This window comes from Sciurus carolinensis, chromosome 8 (assembly GCF_902686445.1).
Source record: "Sciurus carolinensis chromosome 8, mSciCar1.2, whole genome shotgun sequence".
Classification (NCBI taxonomy): Eukaryota; Metazoa; Chordata; class Mammalia; order Rodentia; family Sciuridae; genus Sciurus; species Sciurus carolinensis.
In genome coordinates, this window is record NC_062220.1 from 68,359,623 (window position 1) to 68,372,388 (window position 12,766).

Here is a 12,766-nt window from a genome sequence, read left to right on the forward strand (position 1 = left end):
TTGTAGCGGACAAAAATTTTAAATGGAGTTAAACATGAATTCATCAGTTCATTGTTTGAATGAGGGTGGGTGGGTAGAAGGAAAACAAAATTACTGTTAGTGTTTCTTAAGGAAAAAGATGTGAATCCCAGCCTTATTTCAGGGAAGCCTTTGAAGCTATGATGGACATAAGTCTAAATGTATGTATGTTTCATTATATTGCTCTTAAGACTACTGAGGTGGCAGTTTAATTCTTAAAAACAATAAAATGGAAGCATAAATACTATTTTGCCTAGATGAGTTTTTACCTAATGATTACACGCTTGGGAGAATGCAGAATTTTCCATGTTTATTATAACTTTCCACAGTAAAATCACGTTCACTTTTTTAAAGATTAAAGTCAACAAATTGTATGTTTTATTTCTTTGCTGCATATTTGTTCAGACGATAATATAGTAGTTGGGGGAAGATCTGTTGTAGACCTTAAACTATCCATTTTGTTCAAAATTATGTAACTACTAATTACATATAACCAAAATATAAATAGATAAAAGATTTGAGCCTAAGTTAAAAACTCAACAATAGGTAGCTACTTATTGTATGAAATATACAGAACTACTTTAAAGCTTTGCTCTGAATGATATTCTGGGACAGTATCTTTCATCTTTTTTGGAAAAGACCTTCACTGCTGTCTTTCATGAATTTTTGGAAGTAGTCTTATAAGTACATGGAAAAACTCAGAAATATCAAATATACTTCTCAGATTATCCATCAAATTAGTAGATTAATGTTAAATGAAATATGACAATCCTATTTGAACATTCTATTCTGGTTGAAGGGAATTTACTTTTGCTCATTGGTTTGAGTAATTTGTTAAATTATGACCTAGAAACCGAGCAGAATTTACTTACTACAATAAATGCACACTCTAATGAAGGAGTGTTAGATAATACACTAAGTTTAAAGAGGAATGGGGACTATGCCAGATGAAATATTAGGTTGTGCTACTAATAGAAATTTACTTGCCTTTTCAAACACTTTGTTTTGACTCGTGTCCCTTGGGTTTCCCATCACTGAAAAATACTTTAAGGGAGACTGCTTAAAATAACACTCATGTTAAAGTGTAATTTCTTTATCTCTAAAACTTATGAGTTTATAGGCTTTACAGTATCACAGAATTGAACAGTAAGTCATGGGTTTCGTTCTCACATTGGACAGGACCATCTTTTAAAAAAATAATTCATTCCAAAATATTTTCTGTGACAGGGAATATCCCATTTCTACTGTAAGTAGTTGTAAGCCCAAACTTAAGTTTCAATTTAAGCCCAATTTCTGTTACTCTGCCTTTAAAATTGTTCTTTTGCCTTCCTTCAGATTGAAAATTTCTGTTCCCTTTTACTTTACTTCATTGTACAAAATTTTTTACTTTTTGGAAAGTTTTAGTCACTTTCAGTTATACAAGTGTGAAATCCTGTGGGGAAACAAGCTAATATTACAAATAAAGGCAAAAATTACCTTCAGCCACTTTCCCAGTGAGGAGCTTCTGATAAGTCCTGTTAAAACTGACTTGTATGTCTAATCATTGTCATTCTGACAATGAAATAGACATGCTCTTGTAAACATCTTAATCCATGCCAAATATATTATTTCATAACTTCTATTCAGTAATTATATACTGAGCTCTTATTGTGGAATATAAAGATTCATTAAAATATGCACTAGACAGTGCTAAGCAAGCACCCATTGTACCATTTTAAGACAGTGATTTAGTGCTGGTGATACAGCCCACCACGTAGGGTGCTTGCCTCTCAAGCTCCAGACCCAGGTTCGAGTCCCCAGCACTGTTGGATTGCGGAAATTCCAAACAAACGAAAAGACAGTGTTTTATAAACATTAGATTGTATACCATGTTAGAAGTGTGGTAAAATCCTATGAAGAAAAGAAAAAGTAAGGGTAATTGAACTAGTGGTTTGTGATTTTAAATAAAACGGACTAGATAGAATTCATTGAAAAAGTGACATTTGATGAAGAATATTGATTGAAAGTCAGGTAGATGATGTGAATCAGAGTTTTTGAAGCATAGGGTACAGTCTGTAATGACCTGAAATGAGATTGCACCTGGCATATTTGAGGAAGAACAAGGAGTCTGGGGTAGAATAAATGAGATGATACTAGGAGGAGGTCAAGGGCAGGGATTTTAAGCCAGTGGTAGAGCACTTTCTTAGCATGCACAAGTTCAATAGCCTGTGTGTATTTGTGTGGAGAGGTCAGAGAATAACGGAATAGAGAGATCTTTGGTCTTTTAGATTGTAATAGATCCTGCTCTAATAGATTTGAGAAGCCATTGTAGTCTGAAAGAAAGAGTGGAATAATCTGGCAGAGATCAGTCAGAAGGGTGTTTTAATAATGTATACAAGAGATGATGGTGGTAGCATTGTAGGCATTAAGAACTGGGTGACTTGTGGCAGGATATAAATGTACATAAATATACATAAAAACTAAACACCTATTGTGTATTAATAATACATAATGTGGGTATGCAGTAATGAACAAAACAGGTACAATACCTGCCCCAAGGGCTCACATTCTAACTTGTCTTGGAATTGTCCTTGATAGTCATCCTCTAAATTTTTCCTCAAGAGATTTTCTTGTATTTTTCATTATAGTGGCCAGGATTTTTTTTTTTTTTTTTTTAACATTTAAAAATGTCCTGCCTTAAAATAGATTAGTTGTTAGACAGGTTTTCATTTTCTTTGGGAGGTAATGTTAACTAAAAAACCTGGGTTTTGGAGTTGTATTGTCTGAGCAGGTTTCTGCAACTATATACCTTAGACTAGTTGCCGTATCCTTGTTGAGCCTTGTTTTACTTTTCTACAAAGTGAGTGTAATCATAGTGTCTGCTTGTAAGGGCTGTTTTGAGAATTAATTGATTGTATGTTTACATAGTCAATAGGATTTCCTGACAGACTTGTCAGTTGGAGCAGCCTGAAGAGTGGTAATTCATGGAGCAGAAAGTATGCTGGTAGAGCACAATAAGGGGAGCAGATCAGTTTCAACATGGTGAAATCCAGAAGGAAGTACTAAAAAAGTGAATCAATAATCCCTCTTCTATTCTTGTTCATACAGTGTAGAGTCAGACTTTTGTTTAAAACATTTTATTTATATTTCTAAGTGCAAATTACTATGAAGAATATGTATCAAATGCTTAATTATCATAAAATGATGTTCAAGACAAACTGCTCAACCTTTCTTAATTTTAGTAATGTGTTTGTGTATCCCCAGGATTATCCTGTCTTCCACTTGTATTTTCTCCTTCCATCTTCCTCTAGTTTACATAATTTTATTTCTATCTTGCAACATGATCTCCTAACCTCATCCTAAATCAGGGATTAGATTTCTGTACAAGTAAATAAATTCTACTGTTTGCTAAGTAGAGGCTCAGGCCCACGTGTTCCTACTACTCAAAGCACATCCACCTTAGAGACCTAGAAGAAAAGAAACTTCAGGTGAGGATATAAAGATTGAATGTATGGTGATATGGGTGTGAGAACTGGAGCGCCTGTGCCTGTTACCTGTGATCTTGGTTGGCAAGAATGTGGAGGGCACCAGGCCTGAGAAGACACAACGTATATAAAGCTTTTGTCCTCCACCCAAGTCAAATGACCACTAAAATAGATTCCTGTTTTCAATTTCTAGTCTATACCCTATATCAAGGAAAAACTCTTACTCTTGAGGTTTGTAGGGCATACATACATATGTGTATATATTTTTTCCCTAAAATTCACAAGGTGCATGAGACTGTATAAGGTGTTCATGATTCAAACTGTTTAAGAAATACTGTAAAGAGTGCTGATATTATAGTTTGATTTAAGATCAGCTATGTAAATAACTTTTCTTATGCCCTTCTCTGTTTGGGCTTAAGTCCAGTAAACAAACCCACTCAGTATAAGACACTGTTAACAAAGGATAAAAGTATTTTGACAATAAATGTTGAGAGCTAAGTCTAAAACAATTGAGATGACTTTTCCCATTGACAACGAATTTGGAACAATGCCAGTGAGAAAGAAACATAGGTACTGAATCTCATTCTCCAGTGAAATTGAGCTCTGGAGATGTTATTCTGCCCTGTAAGTTACAATGACCAGCAGTGAAAAAAAGAGTCATTCCTTTTTCTACCATGTTTTCTTCCCATTGAGGCCAGGACAAATTGACTTTCCATCATGGTTTCTCTTTTTTCACCTTGCTTTGTGATTTTATAGCCCATATTAGCCTATACATTTTTCATAGTAAGAAGGGGAAAATAAGGATTTGCCTCAAAAGTTAATGATATTTACACATATGACTTTAAAAGGATTGTGTCACTCTGGATAGTAGGTTAGATATTTTTAAAAGCTGGAGTAGTCTTAAAATCTGAGCAAAGAAATCTCATTATAGGGGTTTTGTTAAGATTCTCATGTAACAGTTCTCTATTCAGATCACTATAAAAGGGACCCACGGCAAGCATGTATCAGAAAGCTTATAACAAATTTAATAAAATGACGCATTTGCTGTACAACTGAATTTTTTTAAATGGAGAGATATTAGCATGACCTGTATAAATTATGAGATTCAAAGCAGTGGTATAAATACACTGCAAAGCATAAAAGTTGTGACTTGAAATCTGACAATGCTACAAAAATACATATATACAAAATAATTTTCCTTTGATAAATCTACAAGGTATAAAATTAAGTTATTTACATAATTTCATACTAGATATGTGAAAAATATACCATGCTAGAACAATCTCGTTCCAAAGTTTGAAACATAATTCTGTCAAATAAAAATATTTTTCATACAATGTATGAACTTATTGATAACTTTTTGGGTATAAAGTTGTTCTTTATGTGACAGTCAGATGAGGGTCCTTCTGAATTATATTTTGATTAGAATTTTGTTTCAAGTGGTACCTGCAAGAAGAAAAAGTTCTTGTTTTAAAAAGATTTGTTAAATTTTGTGTCTTTCAATAATCATATTTTAGGAGCTAGAATTTTCCAGAGTCATCAACAAATATTTTCACCTTTAATTTTAGTGATCAGAATCCATTGATCCTGTACTACTTGATTAACATACATCCATGTTATATCATTTTTAGTATGTGTGTGCTTCAAAGACATACTTTTGCTTAATCAAAATAACAATACAATGTTTTGGTGCAATATATTTCTTCATATTTGTTTTAGGGACAACACAAACTCCAAGGAATCCTGTGTGCTGGCTAACCACATTCAGCTCTTACCTCCAGTTATTGCTGATAGTCTATTTACAAATGCTGACTTCCTCTAAGCAAAGTCAGGAGTGGTGTTTATTTTATTTTACTTTATGTTTTTGGTGCTAGGAATTGAATCCAGGGGTGCTTTACCACTGAACCACTGAGCCACATTCCTTTTATTTTATTTTTTATTTTGAAACAGGGCCTCACTAAGTTGCTTAGCATCTCACTAATTTTCTGAGATTGGCCTCAAACTTTCTGTATTCCTGCATAAGCCTCCTGAGACACTGGGATTACAGGCATGTGTCATTGTGCCCGGCCAAAATATTTCTTTTTTTTAATATGGGAAGGCAAGGTGTAGCATGGTACCTTGTTTTAAAGTTTTAAAGCTTGGATCAGACATCATATTTAACCACTGTTCTTAGGTTTTATCTCCAGGTACTTTTTACTGTACTCAGGCAAGTGCTGAGTTTGTATTTCTTGGTGGACTCCAGTGCTGGGAGGTAGCATAATGGTACTTAACCAGACTCTCCTCTCATCTTTGGTCTATCTAGCTTTCCGAGATGACCTTTTCATTTGACCTTTGCTATCACTCTTTGGTCCAGGTTATTTTATGTTAAATATATCTTCTTCTTTTCTAATCTATGTTCCTTTTTGCTGTTCTTAGACCTTTTCTCAATTAAGAGAAATACCACCAGTCACCTGTACTTAAAGACATTCATTGAATTTTTTAGATCTATAAATTAAATTTATTGAAATATTTTAACACATATGATGAAAATTAATAGCTTGAAATTTTATTGTAAATTAACAAATAACAACTGAGCATATTAATGGGGTGATATGTAATTGTTTTATTCAGTTTTTGCATCATGGTGTAGGACCCTCAATCCATTAGTCTTTCATCAAAGAATAGAAGTAGTGTGCTGTGAACAGAGCTCAGGTCTTCTTGTCGTCAGATAGGTCCTAGTTTAAATTCTGTTGCTGTCACTTGGTGTGTGACCTTAAGCAAATTAAACTCCTCAGACCTGTTTCCCGGTTTCCTCACTTGTCATATTGATATCCTCTTTGTATGTTGTCATAAGGGTCGAATTAATGAATGGGATCTGCCCACCACATACCTGGCTTGCAACAGAAACCCATTTTGATTTGACATTCTAGAATGAAATGGAACTATCCAGTTAAGTGATTAGTTGGTAACTCATCCTAGTAAGGAAGGAAAAGAATATAACTTTCATGCTAAGTTAGACATTGTGCTAGGGACATTCCATGCACCTGGATGTCAGGAGGTGTGTATTAGTTTCTCAACTGCATCATTAGTTCATTTGTAAATGGCAATAGCAATATCTCTTCTGCCTCATGACTTATTACAAGACTAGCATAAGATTATGGCTGTTAAGTCGTTTGAAAAATAAAAAGATATGCTTGGTCAAACTGTATGAATAGAGATCTATCATCACTATTTTCAGTCCTGGTTTTTTTTTTTTTGTGTGTGTGTATGTGTGTGTGTGTGTTGTTGTTGTTTTGCTTTTATTGGTTTGAGTTAATTTTCCTCAAAATTCCCTGAGATTGGTTGGTATTGCTTCAGTTTTCTAGGGATGTAGCACAGAGGCTCAAACAAGTACGGGACTTTCTGCAGTACGGTGGAAGAGGCCCTATTACTTTATTTTTGCTGTGATGTCTGGATAAAGATAAATTTGTTGAAGACTCTTACCTGATATTCCCTATAACGCAATCCTCCATTTGTATTTATGGTAAAATCAAATTTCTTGTCTTTCTCCTAAGAAAAAGAGAATGAAAATGTGGATTAGGGACCAATTTTTTAAAAAATGTTAAAATATAAATGAAAAATTGAGAAATGCAGATGGTTGGTTATAAATGTGAATGTCATCAAAGAACTGGTACCTGACTGAAATTAAGCTTTGAAGCACTATAATCCTTCTTCATCAAAATATGCAAAACAGCATCATGAATCGTTAAGAAAAATATTGAGTCCTTGACTTCATCATCAAAAAATTCACAACGAGCAAGCTTCTCAATGAAGTCATCTGAAGAGAAAAAAGAAACTGTAACACTTAGGAAGAAGTTATTGGCCACAGGTTTCCTCTAGAGGTTGATAATTTGAAATTCCATTTGCGAATGTGCATTTCACTGACATTTAGTTAAGTATGGCTTGCAACAGTATAATACCTGTGTATCACCAGTGCACTGTCTCCTGAATTAAAGGGTGCCTTTCTAATAAACATGCCTGTTTAATGCCCTAGTGTAAAAAGGAAGAAGGAAAAGATTCAAATGGGAAAACCTTTAGTAGTTCCTGGAAAATTAATCCACTTTTATTTAGGCAGGAACCTAGTAAATTAGTCTCCCTGTTCAATGACTAGAACATCAAGTATAACTATTATTAAAAATTGGTATCCTTCCAAAATAGAAAACATGATAGATCTGTGATATGCTGTGGTTTTTAATTGCCAAACCTATTGTTTAGCAGTTACTTAATTGTAACCCATTTTCCCTTAGCTACTGGGTTTTATCAGAAAGCATCTTCCTTAGGTCTCATATTACCCCTGCCATCATCTTTGAGAAATCCCATTCTCATAGGCACTAAACAGCATTTGTTTGCACAGGTCATTCAACTAAATATGACCTCATGTCTACTATGTGTAAAGCTCTGACTGAGTGATAAAAAGGATCAAAAGACAAATTAGATCTGAATCTAACCTGGGGGAACAGGGAATATTTATATATAATTGTAGTACTGAAAGGAAAAAATGTTATAAAATCATTAGGGCAAGGAGCAGTCCAGTTTTTTTCTTTATCACAAGTTTCAAAAATAATTCCCAGCACATAGTAGGTATTCATATTTTTGTTGTTGTTCAAGAAGAGGGATACAGGACATGTACTATGCAAGTCCAAGATGGTAGGTAAAAATTTGTTCCTCTTGGTGGGTGACACGGATAACTTAACTGAGCAGATATCATTTTCTAGTATCTCTGATTTGGGAAAAGGTGGAGGAGGAGGAGGAGGAGCAAAAGTATGGAGTGTGCTCACAGGCAGGTGACCGAGGGAGAGGGAGAGAGAGAGCGAGAGAGGACGGCAAAGAGGGTGATGTCAGTTTGACTGAGAAGGAATGCCAGGCAGCAGGAATAGACACTTTCAAAATGGTCTGGAATGATGGGGAAGAAATAAAATTGTTCAGTAAATTAAAAGTTTACTGGAATGAGAACATTTTTAATTTTAAACAACCCTCAAACTGAATAAATCTGTAGAGCTGGTATAGGAGGTGGGAGAGATTAAAGATGCTAATTTCTGTCCCCTGGAAGATCTGTGTATTAGTTGTCACCTCTCCTTAAAATACACTTTAGATATTGTGAAGGTTGACTCTCATATTTCACTTCAGTCTCTTCTTGAGAGTATGGGCATCCATGATGGCTAGTCTAAAATAGCAACATGCCCATGGCTCTATATCCCTTAATCCTGCTTTGTTCTTCACAGCACTATCTTAAGTATTGCTTTGTTTGTTTATTATTTGACTTTCCCACGAGACTATAAGCTCCACAAGTGTGGGGACTTGTCATTCACAGCTGTAGCCACACCCAGAGCAAACAGTAATTGTATGGCATGTTCTAAACTAGGTAATTAGGTAAACAAAAACACTAACTGCCCTTGAAGAGATTATAGTCTAGTGCGGACACAAACAGAATGCCAGAATTATGTGATGTGCATTCTAAGATGCAAACAGTCTGAAGTCCCAGTGCACTGCCTGGGGAAGGAAGAAGTTGTCACTGTTATTAGGGAAAATTATAGAAGGAATTTTCTGGTCAGAAAAAATGGGATAAGATATCATTCTAGGAATGGACAAGTACACCAGTTAGAAGGTCTTATAAGGATCTGGATTGAGGCTGTGGAAATGGAGAGGAAGAGACTGATTTAAGAGGAAATATTTCTAGGACCTGGTGGCTCTCTAACTGTAATGGGAAAGAGAGGGAGAAATTTAAGATAGTTCTGGGGTTTCTACTTTGGGCAACTGGGTGAGAAGTGATGTAGTAATTGACATAGGAAAGGAAAAGTGTGGAAGGAAGGGTCATTTATATAGTTAGGAATATGTGTGTCTGGGGTGCCTAGGGGACACCCCAGACAATTGAATACATGGTCTGCAGCTCAGAAGAAAGGTCATAAGGATGAAGGATATTGACTAGGAGTTCGTGGAAGTAGAACTACTGAGTTTAAGGTTGAAGTCTGGAAAGACAAACTGCTAAGGGATAGGATAGGTACCAGTACCAGAAACTGAGGAACTACTAGAGAGGTAGGAGGTGAATTAGAATACACTCAGAAGTCAAGGGAATGAATTTCAAAGACAAATGCCAATGAAAGGGTCAAATGCTCAGTAATCTCCTGGAAAAGGAGGTCAAGGAAGCCATTAATCTTGAGGAGCGGGACATCACCATAACATTGGTAAGGCCACTCTCATCAGCCAAGGGAAGCTGAAATCAAGATGTTATAGAAGAGGAATGCAAGGGAGGGGAGGAAGAGAGACACAAAACAAGACTTTTGCAGCAAGTTTAGAGTGAAAAATAATATGTGTGCTCACTTACTGCTAAGAATTCAAATCGTAAAATTCATTTAATTATGTATTAACATAACTAAAACACAATTACCCTGTTTCCATAGGAATTTTATTGGCTCAACTGCGAATTAGGTTTTATTTATGACAATTGTATAAAATTCCCATTCTTTGGAGAGGCTGACTAGATCAAGCATTGGCAGTGAGCCTGCAGTTACTCTCAGAACATAAAATAAAAATAAAAGAACTTACCATCAGTTCCAACAATATACACATCTACATTGATCCTGATAAATTCTTGTAAAATCTGTTAGAAAGAAAGTACATCTTTTTTTCAGGGAACAGTTTCACTTGTCAGAAACATAAGGAAAACCATCATCATTATCTCCTATGGGCAATATATTACTTTCTGAACCTTTTACATTTTGAAAAGATAATAGCATAAGTAGATACTACATTTAAAAGAGTCTCGATGACAGAAAGAAATAAACCTAGAGGAAAGAGCCCTTCTCAATAAGAAGTTAAAAATGATCATTCTTGAGGAAAGTATTCTGAAAAAAATTTCATGCTTCAAACTCACAACATCAAGTATGATTTTGTTTTAGCCTAGTATCATTATTGGGGATGATTGGGACTAGAGCTTTCTGTGTATGTAAAATTAAAACAAAACACTTTGGCCCATGTGTCACTCATTGTTCCTATCCAAGCTACTGAATATATCTACCACCAAGGAATCTTTATCCACCGTATAAGTCTTTAGGCCAAAAATAAATACCAGTGGCTATAGAAGCAATATTATATAAGGTAAGAAACACAGTTTTTATGAACTGTTGTCAGGTTAGATGATCATGAATATTATCACCATCACCAATAAACATTTTTAGAATCTCTGGAGGCACTGAGCTAAGAGCTGGGGCTTTAAAACACCTGAGTCCCTGTCCTTTGTGCTAAGATGCTGGGATTAAAAAAAAAAAAAAGCTAATAAAATGAAACCAAAAAATAAAAAGCAAGCAGTCTTGAGAATTATCTAGTTTTGAAAAAAAATTTAAGTTGGAAGAAAACTAAACTGATAACATTTCCTAATTTTGTGTCCAGTTCACCCATATTTAATAGATCTTATCTTTATTCATGTTACTTGAATTATTCTGAAGGTTACTTGAAGATTTCTGTGAAAACCTAAGGAAAGTGTAAAATTTTCTTAAATTTTCTGTTTCTGCATTTTTGTTGCATATTCATTTATTTTAAAAAATGTTAATGAAATTATGGAAAGACTGCAATTCGAATGTTTTTGTCCTGTTTTTAAATCACATGTGACACTTGTGCTTTCATATATCTTTTTTAGATATAGTTTTAAATAGCCAAGTGAAATTTCATCAACTTATAATGAATGAGGATTAAAAAAAAAAAAAAAAAGGATGCACTATTCCATTGTTTCCCTGACCTTTCCAGATCTTCTCTGATTTCAGGATAATTTAGATACAATGACCACAGGATTTGAAAGTGCCATCTTCAGTGACCAGATTAGACAGGAGTGTGAGCATAGTTGTCTGCCAGAAGGTTCAGCCTACTTTAGAATGGGGTTTGGTTGCCTTCGAAATTGTAAACAATTCCATGGGAAATGCACTTTTGAAGAGTTCACTGAACACGCCACCCCCTCCCCTTTAACCCTTTCATGGAATATTGTAAAATTAAATTTTACTTCTAATTAAGTGTGTGTTATCTCTAGAGGAGCATCCTTCCATAAATACAATTTTTGCTATTAGTTAATGATTGATTGTTTCCATTAAGAAAAAATAAATTACCGTTTTGAGACCCCTCATTGAAGAAACATCGAGAAAGGACACTGCTGAAAAATCGAGAATGAGACTGTGGAGGCTGATTTTGGGGACCATAATGTTGAGAGGAAGATTAGCATTCCAGTCTATCTGGAAGGGCAGATCGGTGGTGTTGATGGGCTGATCTAATTCTTCTATCCGATTGTTGTCTAACTCTTCATCAGAATCTTTTAAACCATCAGCAGTGCATATAAATCCTTTCTGCAGGGGAGAAGAACAAGCATGATAATTTTGACTGTGAAAAATGTGTATGTTGAGGATAATCAAGGAGTTTCTAAAGCGTAGATTCAAAGTTGGGTCAAGCAATGGGACTGTAGACACTTGTCTTTGGTACTTTTCCCAAGACAATAAAAGCTTGAGGAGACCCTCAAAGGTGACAGTTTTAAAATGACAATGACACACGGAATACCTTGTTTATGTGGCATTTTGTTTAAAGGAATGGGACTAACACCTTGAATTGTATTTGACTGAGCTGTTAGCTATATAATACATGGAGTGTGGCCGGGCCACTCACCGGTGTCACTTGGAGCAGGCCTTTCTTCTGCAGTTTTCGAATTTTCTTCAAAGCTTTATTGCGTTTGCGTAGAATTCGAAGTGGACTGAAGCCAACCTGAAAAACCCATTGCTATGTCACAAGAGTATTGAATATTCTACTTATATAGCACAATTCTTATAACTAGGTGGGATGGGTTGAGGGCACAAAATAAGGATATTGTGATAAGATCTAAACATGGTTTTTAAATAACATTCTGTCAGACCTGTGGTTTGCTTAGCCTGTATGCAGTTATCAACATTCAAAGTCCTCCCTACAGTACAGAAGTTATCTACAAATGATACAGGAATGGATTTGAGCCTTATTGAGTCTTTTTTGTATTGTGAGCCTACACTACTTTAGGAAATTTTATTTGAGGATAGATGATACCTAATGAGTAGTCTGCTTCTCTATATAATTTTTGTTCCTTTATAATTTATATGATTTCATTTTATAAGTCCTACTCCTATATCAATTTATTTTATGATTTTATTATTAGCTTTGGGGCTAAACTTCATTTCCCTCTTTTCAACACAAATGTGTTCTTATTGCTATAACATTTAGTTCAAGAGTAGTAAGAAAGGAGGATCAAATTTTGTAATAAAAAT

General features: G+C 34.9%; 1 protein-coding gene across 1 annotated transcript in view; it reads right to left on the reverse strand.

Annotated features, from left to right (window-relative positions):
- Positions 1–2,632: 2,632 nt before the first annotated feature.
- The window catches only part of Slc26a3 (solute carrier family 26 member 3), a 68,082-nt gene continuing 57,948 nt past the window's right edge, over positions 2,633–12,766 (reverse strand). Inside the window, exons 16-21 of the mRNA XM_047560059.1 lie at positions 12,141–12,236; positions 11,594–11,827; positions 10,044–10,098; positions 7,136–7,278; positions 6,945–7,010; positions 2,633–4,928 (exon numbers count right to left, since the gene is read on the reverse strand). Coding sequence (XP_047416015.1) covers positions 4,905–4,928; positions 6,945–7,010; positions 7,136–7,278; positions 10,044–10,098; positions 11,594–11,827; positions 12,141–12,236 — 618 coding nt within the window. The 3' untranslated portion in view covers positions 2,633–4,904. The remainder of the gene's footprint in view (positions 4,929–6,944; positions 7,011–7,135; positions 7,279–10,043; positions 10,099–11,593; positions 11,828–12,140; positions 12,237–12,766) is intronic.